The sequence below is a fragment of the Cynocephalus volans genome, chromosome 14 (assembly GCF_027409185.1).
Source record: "Cynocephalus volans isolate mCynVol1 chromosome 14, mCynVol1.pri, whole genome shotgun sequence".
Lineage (NCBI taxonomy): Eukaryota > Metazoa > Chordata > Mammalia > Dermoptera > Cynocephalidae > Cynocephalus > Cynocephalus volans.
Window position 1 is genome coordinate 87,928,049 of NC_084473.1, and position 21,032 is coordinate 87,949,080.

Below are 21,032 nucleotides of genomic sequence, written 5' to 3' on the forward strand. Positions count from 1 at the left end.
AATTGTAACAGAAAAATTTTCAAGTATTTATTAATTCCTTTGAAAATAGCACAAATAAATCCCCTAAGTATATCTTATAAAAATAACTGTTTTCCAAAAGAAAACAAAAAACTAGTTAGAAGAGTAACATTATTCTGCATTTGTCAAATCCCTTTAATATCTGAGGGAATAAAGCTAGATGTGGAGCACAAGAGAGTGATGACAAGCTGACACCTGCCAGGGACCTCTTCTTCTGTCTATCTCTGAATCTGCCTGAGAAAAGATCTGTAGATGGTTATGGCCACAGCCTCATTTCCACTTTTCAAATATGGTGCAAGTTTCTTTCTTGGCCAATTCTAATCTGGAAGAATAGAAGGAAGGGAATTGTGGAAAATGTAATTAATTCCCAGCTTAGCTGCAATGACAGAGTACAAACCACCAGAGTGGAATGCCACATATTGTCTTTTTTCTAAGGCATAAATATGACACTTACCAAATTATTTTCTAGATAAGAAGTATCAAAGAATTTTCTAGAGAATTTTCCCCTATTTCACAAAAAAAAAATGCAAAAAATGAGAAGAAAATCTCATTTATTTAGTTAATGCATACCACCCACATAGGCTCTATAGTGTAGAATGATTTTTTTTTTTCTCATGGATTAAAACTCTTAATGTTACGGTCACATGGAAATCATCCTTAATTTTAACCTAAAGATTGCTTGGTGCATATTCTTCAGATATTTCAAGCAAAAATTAGCAGTAATGTATTATTTTTATCATCAGAAAAATGTTAACGGTCAATCATACACACACATGCATAAACATATAATAAACACATCTCCATGTACGAAAGCACTTCAAAAAGCTCAGGGAAGATTCATATTACCTTTCAATGCTATTTTTCCACAAACATTTTGAAGTCCTCAGATACCTGTATATGCAGGATTTCATATGGCTTTCTACCTGTATACAGTGCTCACTCTTTTCTATTCATAAAAAGTTTAAATTAGAACCGTACAAGCATCACTATGCCCTCCTTACAAGTTTCTTCCTAGATAGTAAAGGACTATGAAACACATAAACACTGGTTAATAATATGCTTCATCTTCTTATCATATCTTCTCACCACAGACTTTTCCATTGCGGTATGTATAGAGGCTTAGATTTCATGTTTTAAGAGCATAAAAATATCCATCGACAGCAAGTTTTTATAAATAGAGGGTCTTGAAGGGTCTTAGATCCACAAATTTTTTTTGGTATCTTAAAAAATGTATTATTTTGTTTAACTGACACCTAACAATTGTACATATTTATGGGGTACATTGTGATTGTTTTACTTAAAAAACTAGCTGATTTTATTATTATTATCAAGACCAAACAAGTCTTTAAATCAATGAAAACTTAATTAAGCATAAAGTTACTTTCACATTTGTCTACAACGACAGTAAATACAGTTCTTGGCAAAAAGACACAGCCCTTGGAGTTTAAAACATCCCCAACTGCAAGATTACCTAAATAAAATTCCCATTATTGTTTATGCAATAGTGGATTAGTTAATCAAATTTAAATAATTATACAATCTAGGATAAAATAAAACGGAAACAATTTACTCATAAAATTCATATGTAAATCATCTTTATTTAAAAACTAGTATCCTGAGAATTATAATTCCATCAAGCTTCAATTTGAGCAAAAAAAGTAGGTAGTTCCTTAAACTGAAAATAAAAGATAAGTCAAAACTATTTATGAAGAGAGACCAAAAATATCATCAGGTTTCTTGCTGTGGTTCTGGATTTCAGGAGTAGACTCATTTGAGAGCGGAATCGACCCTGAAGGGAACTCACCCCTACTTTCAGAAGGTGGGGATGGAGGTTCAAATCCAGCTCTTAGAGGAACATAAGGAGGAAAACCCCTCAGTGAAAAGACATTTCTCATTGCAAATGGAGGTGGTGGCTGGACGGGGAAAACACCTGGTAGAAAATAATTTCGAGGAGCTCCATACATGCTTCCTGGAGGAGGTGGAGGAAAAGGAGGTTCTCTCCTCATGAATGGACCCCTCATATCCACTGGAAACAATGGACCTCTGATTGCAGGAAAAGGTGGAGGAGCAAAGCCAGGGCCAGTTGCTTCACTTTCAGCAGGCACAGATGAATGAGGCACATTTACATTACCAAGGTCGTCTTTGGTATCATCGCTACTGGATTCCGTTTGTGAAGACTTTGGCCCATCCACTTTATCCACAGAAGGCATATTAAAACTTTTGAGTTCTGCTGGTCCAGATGGTCCACCAGGATTAGAATCAAGTCTGTCTTCCCTTTGTGGAAGAAGAGCTGGATCAGAACATGGTTGGCCTGGTGGAGGGATCACCGTCCTCCGGTGCTGTTCCCGTGGAGGTGACAGGAACCCAGATGGAGGTGGTGGCCGGACAGGGAAAACCCTTGGTAGAAAATAATTTCGAGGAGCTCCATACATGCTTCCTGGAGGAGGTGGAGGAAAAGGAGGTTCTCTCCTCATGAATGGACCCCTCATATCCACTGGAAACAATGGACCTCTGATTGCAGGAAAAGGTGGAGGAGCAAAGCCAGGGCCAGTTGCTTCACTTTCAGCAGGCACAGATGAATGAGGCACATTTACATTACCAAGGTCGTCTTTGGTATCATTTCTACCGGATTCCTTTTGTGAAGACTGTGGCCCATCCACTTTATCCAGAGAAGGCATATTAAAACTTCTGAGATCTGCTGGTCCAGACGGTCCACCAGGATTAGAATCGAATCCGTCTTGACTTCGTGGAAGAAGAGCTGGATCAGAACATGGTTGGCCTGGTGGAGGGATCACCGTCCTCCGGTGCTGTTCCCGTGGAGGTGACAGGAACCCAGATGGAGGTGGTGGCCGGACAGGGAAAACCCTTGGTAGAAAATAATTTCGAGGAGCTCCATACATGCTTCCTGGAGGAGGTGGAGGAAAAGGAGGTTCTCTTCTCATGAATGGACCCCTCATATCCACTGGAAACAATGGACCTCTGATTGCAGGAAAAGGTGGAGGAGCAAAGCCAGGGCCAGTTGCTTCACTTTCAGCAGGTCCAGATGAATGAGGCACATTTACATTACCAAGGTCGTCTTTGGTATCATTTCTACTGGATTCCGTTTGTGAAGACTGTGGCCCATCCACTTTATCCACAGAAGGCATATTAAAACTTTTGAGTTCTGCTGGTCCAGACGGTCCACCAGGATTAGAATCAAGTCTGTCTTCCCTTTGTGGAAGAAGAGCTGGATCAGAACATGGGTGGCCTGGTGGAGGGATCACCATCCTCTGGTGCTGTTCCCATGGAGGTGACAGGAACGCAGAAGGTGCTCCATGAGAATCGGTTAACCTATCACAGCCCGATTCTCCTCTTTCATTGGTCATCTGATGGTCCAGAGTATTCTCTGGGCCTCTTGAGCCTCTTCCTCCTCCTCGCCCTGGAGTCAAAGGTGCGAGTCCGAGTGGAGAGAGAAAAGCTCTCGTTTCGGATGAAGGTCGACCCACTGGTGAGGCACCACATGGGGAATGCTCTCCGCCAAATGCTGTATTTGGAACATCAAGTGCAGAAGGATCTTTTTTGAAAAGTTCAAATTTAAACTCTTTTTCAGCTAATTTTTCTCTCTTGTAAACATTTACTTTCCTTAAATACCTGAGGTGTCTTTCAGCAGTCTCAGCTGCCACCCAGCTGCCATGCGCTTCTTTCTCATAGGCCGTCAACTGCCCTTGATAAGAACGAACGCTTCTCTCCAATTCTCCTTCCACATCTCCGGCTCGCCTTCTGTAGGTCTCCAGTTCCTCAGCCGCATGGCTCATCTTCTCTTCTACTTTGGAAAGTTCCTCCTCCTTCTCTAACCGGTCCTTTTCCTCTACTATTAATTTCCTGTGGAGTTTCATTCCATTTTCTTGATACAGTTCAGTCATTACTTGAAGTTTCTGCCGAAGCTTCTGATTTTCACTTTCCAACTGTGTGTTTTCTGACTGTAAAGATGCTCGTTCAGTCTGGAGATCTGTAATATGCTCTGTAAGCTCTTCCTTTCTTTTATCTACTTCAGACAACTGAGTGTAAATTTGGTTTCTTTCTCCTTCTAGGGTTTTGAAAGAAGCATGTAACCTAGCAGCGTGAATCAGTTTCTTCAAAGCTCCTTCTGGTGGATCATCTAAGCGAGCACCATTTTGTGATTCACTCTTCATCTCCAATTCCAAGTCATCAGCCATCATGTCTTCTCCAAGCACAGCAGCCCAGTCTTTCATCTTGAGCAAGCGTTCAGTCAGAGACTTGATGTGATTTTCTTTCTCACTCAGAACTTGTTCTGCGTGGACTCTGGAGTCTTCAAATGTTATTTTCTGTTTATGAAGTTCACTCACTTGTTCTTTCAATACTTCCGCTTCTTGTAAAAGCTGTTTCTGGCTTTCCCGAAGTTGGGAATTTTCATTCAAGGCATCTTTTATTGCCACCTTCAGACGTTCTTCATTCATTTGAAATATTTTGCAGATTAGTTTGGCTTCAGCTACTTGTGACTGGATGGATTTCGATTCATCTTCTAGGGACTGTATCCTTTTTGAAATATCTGCCACCAATTCGTCTTGCTCACAATGTTTAGATTTCTGTTCTTTTAATTCTATTGCTAGAGAGACTATTTCATCCTCAAGTTTAGATTTGGACCTGCTCAGCTTTCCATAGGTTGCCTCCAAGCTTTGTGCTTCTGTTGACTCCTTCTCAAAGCTGGCACCCTTCACAGCTGACTCTAAGCCTTCATACTCCTCTTGAACAACGCTGAGTTTGTCAAGTAGTTTACATTTTTCTTCAATTAGTCCAGAAAGCTTTTCAGCAAGTCTTTTCTCTCTTCCTACATACAGCCGGCTTCTCACCGATCGAACACTTCTCCACAAAAACAAGAGAATCAAAAATGCAGTAAGAGCCACACATGTCACCAGTTCCCATGGAAAACCAGGGCCCGGTCTCAGGTCTTCAGGCCATGCTGCCACAGTCCTGCACAGCTCTCCCAGGACCAGCCCCAAGTACGGCTGAGGGGCAGCCCCGGGCACCTCCATGCCGCCGAGGCTGCTATGGCTGTGGCCGCGGTAGCCACGGCCTGGCCAGGCCACAACCAGCAGCTGAGACAGCTCTGCGTTCTGTTGGGAACGCAAACCGGCCCCGGCGACAGCGGCAGACACGGCACAGCCGGCCGTGCGGGGAGCCGGGGAGCACTGGTGCCCACCGGCCTCAGGCGTCCCCCACGCACACCCTGGTAACCAGGCCCCTTTGTGACGTCACTTCCGCCACGCGGTTCCGAGCCCGCCCCTGCACGAGCCTGTGACACGCGCTGTCCTCGCCACCCCCCACCTCGGCTCGGTTTCCGCCGGGCCACCTCCGGATTTGAATCCATGTTTATAACGTGTGATGATCAAATCTGGGTAATCAGCGTACTCATCACTCAAATAGTTTTCATTTCTTTGTGTTGGGAAAATTTAAAGTCCTCTCTTTTAGCTATTTGAAATTATCTAATAAATGGGTGCTGACTCTAGTCACCTTACAAAGCTATAGATCACTAGAAATGGTGCCTCCTATCGAGCTGTAACTTTGTATCTGTAACCTCTGCCTTTCACCTCCGCCCCCTACCCTTCCCAGCCTCTAGTAACCACTATTCTGTTTTCTACTTCTAGGGGATCAACTTTTCTTTTGGCAATTTTTTAAAGGAAATTTTGTGATTTTAATTTCTTTCAGAAGAGCATCCTTCCTTAGATATCTGCCAAGAACAAAAGTGTTTTCTTTGGACTAACTTTGCCAAAATAGCCATAGAATGTGGCAATGGAAAGAGCCATGAGACACTCTGGGCTTCACCTGGCCCAACTCTCTCTTTATAGGTAATGGAACAAAGGTCTACAGTAAGTACACTACCTGTCCAGGGTTGTTTAGCTATTTAGTGGCAGAAGAGTGTCATATTTCGAGCTCTGCTGAATGTCAGTGAAATGCTCTTTGTTTAAAAAAAAAACTTCACAGAGGAATATTTTATATATCACGTAATCCACCCATTTCAGGTATGCAATTCACTGAGTTCTAGTAAGTTTATCAAGTTGTGCAGCCATCACCACAAATCAGTTTTAGAACATTTTCACCACACCAATAAGATCTCCTGTACCCAGTTATTTTTTCTTTCAAATTTGATTGGTTATGAATATTCATGGGATACAAAGCTGATTGTCACCGTTCATGCCCAAGCTGTGATGGCCAGATTCATACTGACCGCATGCCCGTTACATTTATTGTATCGCATTTAATGACTTTCATATGTTGAACCATCCTTGTATCCCTGGGATGAATCCCACTTCAGGTGCCTGAAACCTCTGCCAAGTTTCCCTTTTTGGTGCCCATCGGAGCTAGCCTGTGCCACTGGTTCCCATGGAAACAGATCCCTGAGACACCTCCTGCCTTGCAGCATGGACAAAGCACTTGCTCGCCCTTTCCTTTTTTTTTTTTTTTTAGCCAGCCACTTAGCTACAACTTTCAGGTCCCCAGGGGAATAAAAGGAGGACTGTTCCAGAGGGGAGGCAGCTGCCCAGGTGTCTGGCCCAAGCTTCCAGCCCACCCTGCCCCCTGGGGAAACGGGGGGAAAGCCTCAGGTCAGGGCACAGCTCCCCAGGAGCCCCTTGGCCTTTCAAGGCCAGGACAGCCCTGCTCCTGTGGCTCCCAGCACACTTCCAGGAGCCCGGACGCGCTGAGCGTTTGGAGTCTTCACGGTGGACTTGGGAGGAAGGTGTCTTTATCTCACTCTATGGATGATGACAGGGAGGAGACCCAGAAAAGTAAAAGGGTTTGCCCAAGTCACAGGCTAGAAAGTGACAAAGCCGGGACATAAAGCCTGTTCCTTTCATCCCAAAGCGAGCATGGCGGTCAAGATCCCCCCCAACCGATGATACACCCATGTTTCATACGTCAGCTTGGAGACTTGCTGATCACACTGCCCAAGACAGGCCTGGCCTTCCTTACTGTATGAACTGAAAAGGTAGGACCAGAGAAGCCCACCCCCAAACCAGTGCTGCCCTCTGGAGAGTCACCCTCCCACTGCTCAGAGGCGCTTTCTTCGAAGTTAACAAGCTGTGCAACCAAGGTCAGGACGACTGCCCTGCCCACTGGGCGCCCCCCCCCCGGCCCTGGGGCCTTGGGAACCTCCCACTGCAGCAGCCAGCCTGGAGGGTTCCCCTCATACAACACAGATGTGAACGTGCCTGCCCCCTGCCATGACCCTCCCCCTGCCACTGGGTCCCTTTCCGGGCAGGAGGGAATGGGGATCGAGGACGCCTGAGTAGGCTCCTTGCATCGGCCTCAGCGGTGGCCGTGCTGTGGGCACATGGCCATTAGCAAAGTCCCCAAGAGAGAGTCAGTTTTGCAAGAGTCTTTCGCAGCTATCAGACCCAGAAAAGGGGAGGAAGGCTGCAGGAGTGCTTGCCCTGTTAGCTACGAGCTTGAGCCTGATGGGTTGGAACTGTGGTTTTCCTCCCACGGTGGCAGGAGCCCGAGGCCAGGGCAGTTTGGAAGTGGAAAGGGAAGGAATCATTTCAAGCCTGGATGAAGCCTGCGTTTCCTTATGTTGCAATAACTGAGCACTTCACACTGGAGGCGGCGGTAACGAGACGCGTTAGCTGACCAGGGTCTCTTACTCTCATCCTAGGCAGGGGAGGGGCTTGGCAAGCCCCACCCACAAGTCTTGGGGTCTTCTGGACCTTCCTCATGACCCCCTCCACTCCAGGCCCAAGTTCAAATCCCTCCTACCCAGGACCCCAAGCTGGCAGGTGGAGCCCTTCCGTATCTTTTCCTCAGGCCCTTTCTACTGTTGGGCCTGGCTGAGGGCCAGAGAGAGAGAAATTCCCCCTCAGGGTTTGGGCCCTGCCCCACCAAGAGCCCCTGCCTGTGAGCAAGGCCCCTCTGGGAGGGGGTGCGTCTCACCTTGCACGCGGTGCCCGCTCTTTAAAGAAGCTCAATAAACACCTGTTGCCCCACAAAGCCTCCTCTGGATGCCACAGAACTCGGGGATGTCACCAGGACACTGAGCCAGCACAGCTGTGGAACTGGAAACCACTTACAGCAGCTTTATTTGTGTCCACCTCTGGCCCTTGAAACCTCTTCTGCTGGCCAGTCCTCCCACGGCCAGATGGAAACCTGACAGGCCCAGGCTGCTTCTTGGTAGGGAAATACACGTGGTCTCCACCACTTCACGTCACACAGCACCGCTCGGCTCACGTCCAGGCCCAACGATAAAAAGGGCCTGACGTCATCGTCAAGTCCCTGGCTTTGAAGTGGAGGCCGCTCCCGCAGCTCCGGCCTGGTGGGGTGGGAAGCCTCGGCCGGGCAGCAGGCGTGGTCAGCCCCCAGCTGAACTGTGCTCTGGGTCTGGCGGAGGTTGAAAGCTACACCTCTTTCTCTCATCGGCATCTCCGAGGGTCTTCAGAGCCCGGCCATTGTTCCCACTGTCCCCCTGACTAGGATATTTTGTGTGGGCCTCAGAGAACCAAGGAGCCCCTGACGGATAGTGGCAGCCCCACCTTCTCTTGGCCTGCGTCTGTTCACTGTCCAGGCTGCCTCCTGGGACTGGGCCTGTGAGATTCCACGCCGACTCTCTCACACGAGGCCCGCACCTGGGCCGTCAGCCCTCTCCTCAGCTCCGCCGTCAAAGCAGCCAGCCTGTCTCTTGCCCTCTAGACTTTGGGGTGGGGGTGGGGGTGAGGCATCAGTCCACTGGATTTCTCCACCTGCGGAGGACACCTCAAAGCCTAAAGCCCTCTTCCTCTGGCTTGATGTGAAGGAGGGCATCTCATCTCACCCTCTGGTCTCAGCTCACCTCCCTGAAATCCCCTCCTCTAACCTCAACACCTGACTCCTTGGTACCCTTGGTGTGGGTGAGGGTTCAGGCCATCTCTTCTCTAAATGCGGCATCAATGTGGGCAGAGGTCAGGGGCTGGGCGGGGTCATCTCACTGCCGGCCTCCCTCCCCACATGGTGCTGTGGTCACCAGTGTTTGTAAGAAGGTTGGACGCTAACTGCTCCATGCTTGTCCAGAAAGTGCAAGGAAGGATTTGGGACCATGGAGAAGGGGCCCGTGGTGTGGACCAGGCTGGCTGCCAGCCTCCTGGTTTGGTCCCTGGCATTTAGGCTCAGAGAGACAGGGTGCTAGTAGGTAAGAGGGGAGGCCCAGAGGGTAGGGAGGGACACTGGCCACAACCACCCAGCGCAGGGCCTCAGGCTGACTCCAGAGAACTCAGTTATGTCCTGAAATGCCACCATCGTACGTTGATTCCTTTGGGTAAGTATTGCCTTTGCTATGCAGCCCACATCCAGTCTCTGCATCCTAGTTTCTCAGCCATCAGGTAGATAAGCAACAAGTCCTGTCTCTCGGTTGATCCTTGTAAAGCGTTTAACACGGTTCCTGGTTGATACTCATAGCTCGATAAATAAATGTTAACTCACACTGCTTGTCCCTTCGGGTAGCATGGGCAGGCTCTCGCCCACCAGGCGACCCTCCCTTAGCACAACTCGGCCAGCTGGAGCTACCCTGGCCAGTCACCTGAGACCTCGGATGCCTTGGCCCATCTGGCATTTCTTTGGCAGAATCTTCCATGGGGCATTTTGCTGGGTGGCAAGGCTGGAGCGTCTGGCACAACTCCCAGGGTCCCCAGTCTGTCACTTCTCCTGCCACAGAGACAGCAAGGACACTTGGTTCAAATCTCCTTGGAGACAGGGCCTGCTCCCACACACCCACAGGGAATGGGGACTGGCAGTGCCACCAGGAGGAAACCTTCAGGGCCACTAGGACCAGGGGACCTGAATCCAAAGTCTGGCGGAGCTTCAACTTATGAGAACTTGAACCAGCCGTGTAACTTCCTGGAACTTCATCTGCTCAACCACAGATGATAATTCACCCCCTTCAGAGACGTCTGAGATTGTGACCTTGAAGGGGCTCTGCTTCACATATACAGTAGCATTAGCATTGTAGAATTCCAGGATTTTAAAACCAGAGAAAGAGGCAATCTATTTTTCTCTGTGGCTATTTCTGTTTCTTTATCCACTGCCGAGTGCCACCCCCTCCCCAGGTGACCAGTGCCCACAGTGATGCTCTCCAAACGAACCTCCTTTGTAAAGCCAGTGTTCAATTGGCTGGGCCAATGTTCCTGGATACTAAATTCCAAAAGTGGCAGCCTTTTCCCATTCACAGGGTGGGGAAGATCAAAGTCAATTTTTTAGGACCACTATTTCTGACAATGATGGACCAGATCACTTGGACCAAATTCCTAGCTGAGGACAACTTAAAAAGCTGCTCAAATGTGTGTGTGTGTGTGTGTGTGTGTGTGTGTGTGTGTGTGTGTGTGTGTGTGTGTATGTGTTTGTGTGTATACACATACATTCATTCTGAGCAGCTTTTTAAGTGACATATATTTATTTTTTTAAAATATATATATATACATATATTTATATACATATATATATATACACACATATATATATATATATATATATTTAAGTCTGACTGAGGGTATCAGGAAGCAAACAGGGCAGTGAGGAATCACAGGCCAAGATCTGCGAAAGAAGGAAACCCAGAAACATGTGCCTGGCTTCTGGGGCTACTTTCTCCCTAGAGGGTCTGCTGATTCCCGAAGACACTGTAAAGATGCTGAGCAGGGCTTTCAGCAACTTGTGGGGCTAAAAACTAGGTCCACCAAGAGGAGGGTGTGCCTGGCAAATCTTTCATGCTTTGTGTTTGGACCCCAGAGGGCTTCGCCCTAGGAGTATGAATGAATCAGAGGTAGATCAGCCCTCAAGGCACTGCGAATCATCTCATTTCCTGCAAGTGGATTAAAGTGATCCTAGTGTGCTAGATCCTAAGCACCTGCTGCATGTAAACATAATCCTCACAGAGGAAGATAAGTTCATCCTAGGCCTCAAGTTATTTCTCCAGGTTTTCCGATACAATACGTGGTACTCAATCAAAAATAACCAGGTATGTGAGGAGAAGAGACAGAACTAATAAACATAACCAAGAGAAACAACAGACACTAGAAACAGATTCATGGGGACTCCATAGAAGGGAGTTACTGAACTTTAAAATAACTATGTTTAATATGCTCAAATATATAAAAGATGAGATAGGCAACTTTGATAGAGAACTGGAAATGATTTTTTTAGTTGTTTCTTTTTCATTCGTTTTAATCTCATCAATTGCAATTTAAAATGCCGGGCGCTACTTTCCCTGCACAGGGCAACAGATGAGTAACAAGCAAAGAAACCCCTGGGAAAAGACAAAAGGAGGCAAGTGTTTTGCATTCAAGGACACTCGTCTGAGAATGTGCTTGCAGCAGTGACAATACATTGCATGTGCACCATTTCTAATCCTAGTAGAAAATCTGTTACTGGCTTATAAGGTGCAATTAAACATAGACACTCCCTGAGACCCAGCAGACCAGAATCTTAAAGTGCTTTCTGCCTTTGAACAAGAACCCATCTCCCTCTTCCCTTGTGCCCACCCAGACCCAGCTCTGTCCCTGGCCCAGACAGCGATGGCACAGATTATAGCTCCCATCAGCCGAGCGTTTGTTCTCTGCCAGGCCCCTGCCAAGGACTTCCCATGCTTTGTCACAACCTATAGCAGGCTATGACTATTCTCCCCCTCTTATAAATGAAGAAGCTGAGGTTTAGGGAACCCACATAACACGTTCAAGGTGCCCCAGCTAACAAGCGTCACAGCCAGGCTGTGAATCCAGGTCTGCCTGCTCCCGGCGGCATGCTCCCAGGTGGGCCCCACTCCCCATCTGCTGGTTGCTGGAATAATCCCTGGATGCCTAGAGTCAGAGGAGGCCTTGGAATTCTCCTCTCCACAAACACTCATTAAGACCAACTGTGTACAGGGCCCCAGGCTGGGAGACCTGGTTTCAAGGACCCAAGGCCAAGGCTTAGGGCAGTGAGAAGACTTTAATGGATCTGAGGTCTCGCTTCTCTTCCTCTTCTTCACTTCCGGAACTCAGGGTCCAGTATGCAGGGATGACACAGAGATAGGCTAGGGAGGACCCTAGGCCACATGCACAGGATAGAGAGAATAGTGCAAAATCCTGTTCTGGCCACCAGATCCCTCCTGAGAAAGCTGGGTAGGGGCCACTATGGCCCAGGTCCCGAGTCCTTCCCTTGGGAGCCAGTGGCCAGAGAGGAGCTGAGGGCCAGCACTACCGTTTCTAACCCGAGTACAGGCAGACAGGAAGGCTCAGCCTTCAGACAGGCCTTCCTCACCCCACCGGGGGCCAACAAATCCACACTGGGGCTTGTGGAGGGTCCACGCCTTGGGGCAGTGAAGGGCTGGGGCCATGAGACAGAGCCCGCAGCCAGCCCAGACATGGGCCATGGTGGCCTCTGCCTGCTTGGTGGCTTTACCTGATTAGTTTGGTTGGGCAGGAGGGGTCCCTGGGGGCCAGCAAGGTAGCATTGGGGATGAGGTAAAGAGGAGACAAGGGAGAAAAGGACTTCCAGGGAGGGAGAAAGCAAAGGGCTGGGGAGGGTATAGGAGAGAAATTGTAGCCAGTCGGGGGCTGGATGAGGACGGGAGCAACGAGCTTGGAGAGGGGCAGAGGGAGGCGGGAACAGGGGCAGGGCAGATGGGGACAGAGCAGGGTCGGACAGGGCCTCTGTCCCACCCAAGGGAGCCCAAGCTCTTCCTCGTGCGGATGCATCGCACAAGGAGGGTAAGCGGTGGACACCTAGAGGAACCTGTTGGCCCTGCAGCACAACAGAAGTATGGTTTTGAGAATGAATGAAGGGTGGGTGGGGCATGAGTGGAAAGGGGGTGAGAAGGGAATGGGCAAGATGGGGCCAGGTAAGGTGAAGTCAGGGGACGATCCAGGCCTGGACGCCAGCCTGGGCTCTGAGGCAAGAGCTACAGAAATCCTCAGGCTGAGTCAGGGGAGGACAGACAGCCCCAGGGTTCACCTTGCCCTGTTATGGATTAAAAACAAAGCAGGTGAGGCGGAGGGAGGAGAGAGCTGGGCTCCACCTGCCAGTGCCACTGCTGGGCGGGCTGCTCACAGAACCCAGACCCCGCAAGGTCCCCAAACCTGCCTGCCCTCCTGGGCCCTGAAAACCCCCAATCCCAGCCCTCTCCCTCCCCACCCCCTCAATGTCCCAGCCCCGAGGAATTACGAAGGTGGGAAACTCACCCAATGGACCCTACAGCTTCACGGAGGCGACCCGGGGGATGTGGAAGAGCTGAGTCTCCTCAGAGCTGGTGGAGCTGCAACATCACAGGACAAAAGTCAGTGAGCCTATGGCACAGACTCTCAGCCCCAACACAGGAACAAACCCGGAGCCCTGATGCTCCCACCTCAGAAGCCCCCCAGGGGACAGGGATGTTCTGCAGCAAGAAGGACTGGGGCAGACATGTGGGAGAACTTCCTGGCCCTGGAGCTCCTCAGAGTGTGTGGCTCTTCAGGGCGAGGCCATGAGCCTCCTCTGCCTGGAGGAGGGGCTGTGGCAGGGGGCCGGGCCCGGTGGCTGGAAGGACACCTTCCCAGGCCCCGATGCTCCCCGCAGCCCTGGCAGCTCTGGAGCCTGATGGTGGCGATGGTTGCACAAGAGTGTGACTGTAAATACACACTTAGGAATGCTTAAGATGGCACATTTTATGTTACATGTATTTTACCATAATTTTTTAAAAAGTGGTTGGAAGAGGGAACACTTGAGGAAACTTTCAAGTTTTCCATATTATTTGACTCTTCACATGAGAACGTGTTCATGAAACCCTTGCATGTGTAAATAAGACAAAGGGGAAAACTAATCATATTAAAAAAAAAAAAGAAGAGAAATTTGCATGGCTCCCGGGAAGGAAAGGGAGGGAAGGAGGAGAGAGGGGAGAGAGGGCATCAGCCGGGAGCGGCACCTGAAAGTCAGAGAAGGGAGCCTTATGGAAGGGCAGGAGAGGGTTCTGGAGAGAAAGGAACACCTAGAGGGGCTTTTTAAGTTGTCTGGCCGAGGACGTGTGCCTCTATACAAGAGCAAAGCCACTGCCAGCCAGACCCTCAGGACAGCGCTTCTGTTTGCCAATGAACATGCTCAAAAAATATTTGAAAAGCTTATCTCATTTCAGATATTGCTTTTCAATATTCCCTGAAAATTCCAGCGAGGAGCCTCAAGTTGCCCACAACCCTCCTCCTGTTACGACGAACACCACACCATCCATCATATGCACAAGAGGGCAGGGATGGCCCTCTGCAACCCAGGGCGTCCCCAGAGGCTGGGGGATTCTGTAACAGAGTGAAGAGTGAGGACGCAGCCTGGAAAGCTAGTCCTGGGGAGAGAGTGGAAGCTGCTCCTCAGAAGGGGAACCTGGGCTGTGCCCACATGGCTCTGAGAGGCTGACGGCCAGCATCCTAGGGATGACCCCCGCTCTGAGGAGCGCGGCCGTTGTGCACACAGGAAATGGCACAACCTCGTTTCTTTTGAAAGAGAACTGTTTCCTGGGCTCTTATGTCCTGGGAGTGCCTGACCCTGTCCAGGCTGCCCACTGTACACACACAGCACTCAGGGAACAGCACCACCACAAGCCGCAGCCCCCCACAACACCGACCTTAACTTCAAAGGCCTGTCGGGGGTGGAGATGGGGACGAGCCACAAGGAGGCCTAATGTTGCCTCAGTGAATCAGTGAATAGAGCCGTTTTATTTCTGGTCCTCCACGGGGCATTTTATATGAGCAGGATGTTAAAACACCCAGAAATCAAGATCACTATCTTCTAACATGTAATAAGATTAAATCTGGTAGCACCATACGAACTTTCAAATAGATAGGTATCAGAATCTTTAACTATTTGGGGGAAAAAAACATGAGATATTGCCTACGCTATCATTACAACTCTAAAAATATGAAATAAATAAGCAAGAACTAGAAAAAACGGAAAAGTGTCAGGGTAATGGGATTTGGGGATGTTTGTCTTTTTCCTTTTTTTTTTTTTTTTTTTTTTTTTGGTGTTTTTGGTGTCATACCACGACCAGTGTTTGCTGAATGCCTACTCAACAGTTTCTCATTTAAGCTTCACAACAACCCGCAGCAAAGATGTTACCTGCGTTCTATGGATGAGCAAACACGAGCACAGCTAGGGAAAAAGAGATCACTGGAGATAAGTGCAGCAGCGCTGGCTCTCCACCCTGGGCCCGTCTTTCCCTTTGTCCCCACGAAGTGGCGCAATTTACAAGGAGGTGCCCTCTACTGGGCTCAAATCAGTAGTTTGGATATTAGAATCCTGTTCAATATTTTAGATTGCACTTATCCATATCGAAAAGGCAGAGGTTAGACTGGGAAATGCAGGAGCTGACGTGTGTATAAAGGGATGTGAAAAGAACTCAGTATGACTTACAGCAGCAGTTCTCAGACTTGTTGGTCTTATGGACTCTTTGCACTCAAAATTATTGCGGTCCCCAAAGAACTTTTACGTGGGTGAGTTATATCTATTGATATTTATCATATTAAAAATTGTAACAGAAAAATTTTCAAGTATTTATTAATTCCTTTGAAAATAGCACAAATAAATCCCCTAAGTATATCTTATAAAAATAACTGTTTTCCAAAAGAAAACAAAAAACTAGTTAGAAGAGTAACATTATTCTGCATTTGTCAAATCCCTTTAATATCTGAGGGAATAAAGCTAGATGTGGAGCACAAGAGAGTGATGACAAGCTGACACCTGCCAGGGACCTCTTCTTCTGTCTATCTCTGAATCTGCCTGAGAAAAGATCTGTAGATGGTTATGGCCACAGCCTCATTTCCACTTTTCAAATATGGTGCAAGTTTCTTTCTTGGCCAATTCTAATCTGGAAGAATAGAAGGAAGGGAATTGTGGAAAATGTAATTAATTCCCAGCTTAGCTGCAATGACAGAGTACAAACCACCAGAGTGGAATGCCACATATTGTCTTTTTTCTAAGGCATAAATATGACACTTACCAAATTATTTTCTAGATAAGAAGTATCAAAGAATTTTCTAGAGAATTTTCCCCTATTTTACAAAAAAAATGCAAAAAATGAGAAGAAAATCTCATTTATTTAGTTAATGCATACCACCCACATAGGCTCTATAGTGTAGAATGATTTTTTTTTTCTCAAGGATTAAAACTCTTAACGTTACGGTCACATGGAAATCATCCTTAATTTTAACCTAAACATTGCTTGGTGCATATTCTTCAGATATTTCAAGCAAAAATTAGCAGTAATGTATTATTTTTATCATCAGAAAAATGTTAACTGTCAATCATACACACACATGCATAAACATATAATAAACACATCTCCATGTACGAGGGCACTTCAAAAAGCTCAGGGAAGATTCATATTACCTTTCAATGCTATTTTTCCACAAACATTTTGAAGTCCTCAGATACCTGTATATGCAGGATTTCATATGGCTTTCTACCTGTATACAGTGCTCACTCTTTTCTATTCATAAAAAGTTTAAATTAGAACCGTAGAAGCATCACTATGCCCTCCTTACAGGTTTCTTCCTAGATAGTAAAGGACTATGAAACACATAAACACTGGTTAATAATATGCTTCATCTTCTTATCATATCTTCTCACCACAGACTTTTCCATTGCGGTATGTATAGAGGCTTAGATTTCATGTTTTAAGAGCATAAAAATATCCATCGACAGCAAGTTTTTATAAATAGAGGGTCTTGAAGGGTCTTAGATCCACAAATTTTTTTTGGTATCTTAAAAAATGTATTATTTTGTTTAACTGACACCTAACAATTGTACATATTTATGGGGTACATTGTGATTGTTTTACTTAAAAAACTAGCTGATTTTATTATTATTATCAAGACCAAACAAGTCTTTAAATCAATGAAAACTTAATTAAGCATAAAGTTACTTTCACATTTGTCTACAACGACAGTAAATACAGTTCTTGGCAAAAAGACACAGCCCTTGGAGTTTAAAACATCCCCAACTGCAAGATTACCTAAATAAAATTCCCATTATTGTTTATGCAATAGTGGATTAGTTAATCAAATTTAAATAATTATACAATCTAGGATAAAATAAAACGGAAACAATTTACTCATAAAATTCATATGTAAATCATCTTTATTTAAAAACTAGTATCCTGAGAATTATAATTCCATCAAGCTTCAATTTGAGCAAAAAAAGTAGGTAGTTCCTTAAACTGAAAATAAAAGATAAGTCAAAACTATTTATGAAGAGAGACCAAAAATATCATCAGGTTTCTTGCTGTGGTTCTGGATTTCAGGAGCAGACTCATTTGAGAGCGGAATCGACCCTGAAGGGAACTCAGCCCTACTTTCAGAAGGTGGGGATGGAGGTTCAAATCCAGCTCTTAGAGGAACATAAGGAGGAAAACCCCTCAGTGAAAAGACATTTCTCATTGCAAATGGAGGTGGTGGCTGGACGGGGAAAACACCTGGTAGAAAATAATTTCGAGGAGCTCCATACATGCTTCCTGGAGGAGGTGGAGGAAAAGGAGGTTCTCTCCTCATGAATGGACCCCTCATATCCACTGGAAACAATGGACCTCTGATTGCAGGAAAAGGTGGAGGAGCAAAGCCAGGGCCAGTTGCTTCACTTTCAGCAGGCACAGATGAATGAGGCACATTTACATTACCAAGGTCGTCTTTGGTATCATTTCTACCGGATTCCGTTTGTGAAGACTTTGGCCCATCCACTTTATCCACAGAAGGCATATTAAAACTTTTGAGTTCTGCTGGTCCAGACGGTCCACCAGGATTAGAATCAAGTCTGTCTTCCCTTTGTGGAAGAAGAGCTGGATCAGAACATGGTTGGCCTGGTGGAGGGATCACCGTCCTCCGGTGCTGTTCCCGTGGAGGTGACAGGAACCCAGATGGAGGTGGTGTCCGGACAGGGAAAACCCTTGGTAGAAAATAATTTCGAGGAGCTCCATACATGCTTCCTGGAGGAGGTGGAGGAAAAGGAGGTTCTCTTCTCATGAATGGACCCCTCATATCCACTGGAAACAATGGACCTCTGATTGCAGGAAAAGGTGGAGGAGCAAAGCCAGGGCCAGTTGCTTCACTTTCAGCAGGCACAGATGAATGAGGCACATTTACATTACCAAGGTCGTCTTTGGTATCATTTCTACCGGATTCCTTTTGTGAAGACTGTGGCCCATCCACTTTATCCAGAGAAGGCATATTAAAACTTCTGAGATCTGCTGGTCCAGACGGTCCACCAGGATTAGAATCGAATCCGTCTTGACTTCGTGGAAGAAGAGCTGGATCAGAACATGGTTGGCCTGGTGGAGGGATCACCGTCCTCCGGTGCTGTTCCCGTGGAGGTGACAGGAACCCAGATGGAGGTGGTGGCCGGACAGGGAAAACCCTTGGTAGAAAATAATTTCGAGGAGCTCCATACATGCTTCCTGGAGGAGGTGGAGGAAAAGGAGGTTCTCTTCTCATGAATGGACCCCTCATATCCACTGGAAACAATGGACCTCTGATTGCAGGAAAAGGTGGAGGAGCAAAGCCAGGGCCAGTTGCTTCACTTTCAGCAGGTCCAGATGAATGAGGCACATTTACATTACCAAGGTCGTCTTTGGTATCATTTCTACTGGATTCCGTTTGTGAAGCCTGTGGCCCATCCACTTTATCCACAGAAGGCATATTAAAACTTTTGAGTTCTGCTGGTCCAGACGGTCCACCAGGATTAGAATCAAGTCTGTCTTCCCTTTGTGGAAGAAGAGCTGGATCAGAACATGGGTGGCCTGGTGGAGGGATCACCATCCTCTGGTGCTGTTCCCATGGAGGTGACAGGAACGCAGAAGGTGCTCCATGAGAATCGGTTAACCTATCACAGCCCGATTCTCCTCTTTCATTGGTCATCTGATGGTCCAGAGTATTCTCTGGGCCTCTTGAGCCTCTTCCTCCTCCTCGCCCTGGAGTCAAAGGTGCGAGTCCGAGTGGAGAGAGAAAAGCTCTCGTTTCGGATGAAGGTCGACCCACTGGTGAGGCACCACATGGGGAATGCTCTCCGCCAAATGCTGTATTTGGAACATCAAGTGCAGAAGGATCTTTTTTGAAAAGTTCAAATTTAAACTCTTTTTCAGCTAATTTTTCTCTCTTGTAAACATTTACTTTCCTTAAATACCTGAGGTGTCTTTCAGCAGTCTCAGCTGCCACCCAGCTGCCATGCGCTTCTTTCTCATAGGCCGTCAACTGCCCTTGATAAGAACGAACGCTTCTCTCCAATTCTCCTTCCACATCTCCGGCTCGCCTTCTGTAGGTCTCCAGTTCCTCAGCCGCATGGCTCATCTTCTCTTCTACTTTGGAAAGTTCCTCCTCCTTCTCTAACCGGTCCTTTTCCTCTACTATTAATTTCCTGTGGAGTTTCATTCCATTTTCTTGATACAGTTCAGTCATTACTTGAAGTTTCTGCCGAAGCTTCTGATTTTCACTTTCCAACTGTGTGTTTTCTGACTGTAAAGATGCTCGTTCAGTCTGGAGATCTGTAATATGCTCTGTAAGCTCTTCCTTTCTTTTATCTACTTCAGACAACTGAGTGTAAATTTGGTTTCTTTCTCCTTCTAGGGTTTTGAAAGAAGCATGTAACCTAGCAGCGTGAATCAGTTTCTTCAAAGCTCCTTCTGGTGGATCATCTAAGCGAGCACCATTTTGTGATTCACTCTTCATCTCCAATTCCAAGTCATCAGCCATCATGTCTTCTCCAAGCACAGCAGCCCAGTCTTTCATCTTGAGCAAGCGTTCAGTCAGAGACTTGATGTGATTTTCTTTCTCACTCAGAACTTGTTCTGCGTGGACTCTGGAGTCTTCAAATGTTATTTTCTGTTTATGAAGTTCACTCACTTGTTCTTTCAATACTTCCGCTTCTTGTAAAAGCTGTTTCTGGCTTTCCCGAAGTTGGGAATTTTCATTCAAGGCATCTTTTATTGCCACCTTCAGACGTTCTTCATTCATTTGAAATATTTTGCAGATTAGTTTGGCTTCAGCTACTTGTGACTGGATGGATTTCGATTCATCTTCTAGGGACTGTATCCTTTTTGAAATATCTGCCACCAATTCGTCTTGCTCACAATGTTTAGATTTCTGTTCTTTTAATTCTATTGCTAGAGAGACTATTTCATCCTCAAGTTTAGATTTGGACCTGCTCAGCTTTCCATAGGTTGCCTCCAAGCTTTGTGCTTCTGTTGACTCCTTCTCAAAGCTGGCACCCTTCACAGCTGACTCTAAGCCTTCATACTCCTCTTGAACAACGCTGAGTTTGTCAAGTAGTTTACATTTTTCTTCAATTAGTCCAGAAAGCTTTTCAGCAAGTCTTTTCTCTCTTCCTACATACAGCCGGCTTCTCACCGATCGAACACTTCTCCACAAAAACAAGAGAATCAAAAATGCAGTAAGAGCCACACATGTCACCAGTTCCCATGGAAAACCAGGGCCCGGTCTCAGGTCTTCAGGCCATGCTGCCACAGTCCTGCACAGCTCTCCCAGGACCAGCCCCAAGTACGGCTGAGGGGCAGCCCCGGGCACCTCCATGCCGCCGAGGCTGCTATGGCTGTGGCCGCGGTAGCCACGGCCTGGCCAGGCCACAACCAGCAGCTGAGACAGCTCTGCGTTCTGTTGGGAACGCAAACCGGCCCCGGCGACAGCGGCAGACACGGCACAGCCGGCCGTGCGGGGAGCCGGGGAGCACTGGTGCCCACCGGCCTCAGGCGTCCCCCACGCACACCCTGGTAACCAGGCCCCTTTGTGACGTCACTTCCGCCACGCGGTTCCGAGCCCGCCCCTGCACGAGCCTGTGACACGCGCTGTCCTCGCCACCCCCCACCTCGGCTCGGTTTCCGCCGGGCCACCTCCGGATTTGAATCCATGTTTATAACGTGTGATGATCAAATCTGGGTAATCAGCGTACTCATCACTCAAATAGTTTTCATTTCTTTGTGTTGGGAAAATTTAAAGTCCTCTCTTTTAGCTATTTGAAATTATCTAATAAATGGGTGCTGACTCTAGTCACCTTACAAAGCT

The 21,032-nt window shown here is 47.1% G+C and overlaps 2 protein-coding genes across 2 annotated transcripts; both read right to left on the reverse strand.

Moving 5' to 3' along the window:
• Window positions 1-4,169: 4,169 nt before the first annotated feature.
• LOC134362726 (melanoma inhibitory activity protein 2-like) lies at window positions 4,170-5,051 on the reverse strand (the record flags this gene model as incomplete). Its single annotated transcript, XM_063077937.1, has 1 exon — window positions 4,170-5,051. A coding segment is annotated over exon 1 (882 nt), but the record flags the coding sequence as incomplete, so codon positions are not given.
• Window positions 5,052-19,661: 14,610 nt separating this feature from the next.
• On the reverse strand, window positions 19,662-20,543 carry LOC134362725 (melanoma inhibitory activity protein 2-like; the record flags this gene model as incomplete). Its single annotated transcript, XM_063077936.1, has 1 exon — window positions 19,662-20,543. A coding segment is annotated over exon 1 (882 nt), but the record flags the coding sequence as incomplete, so codon positions are not given.
• Between the last annotated feature and the right edge of the window lie 489 nt (window positions 20,544-21,032).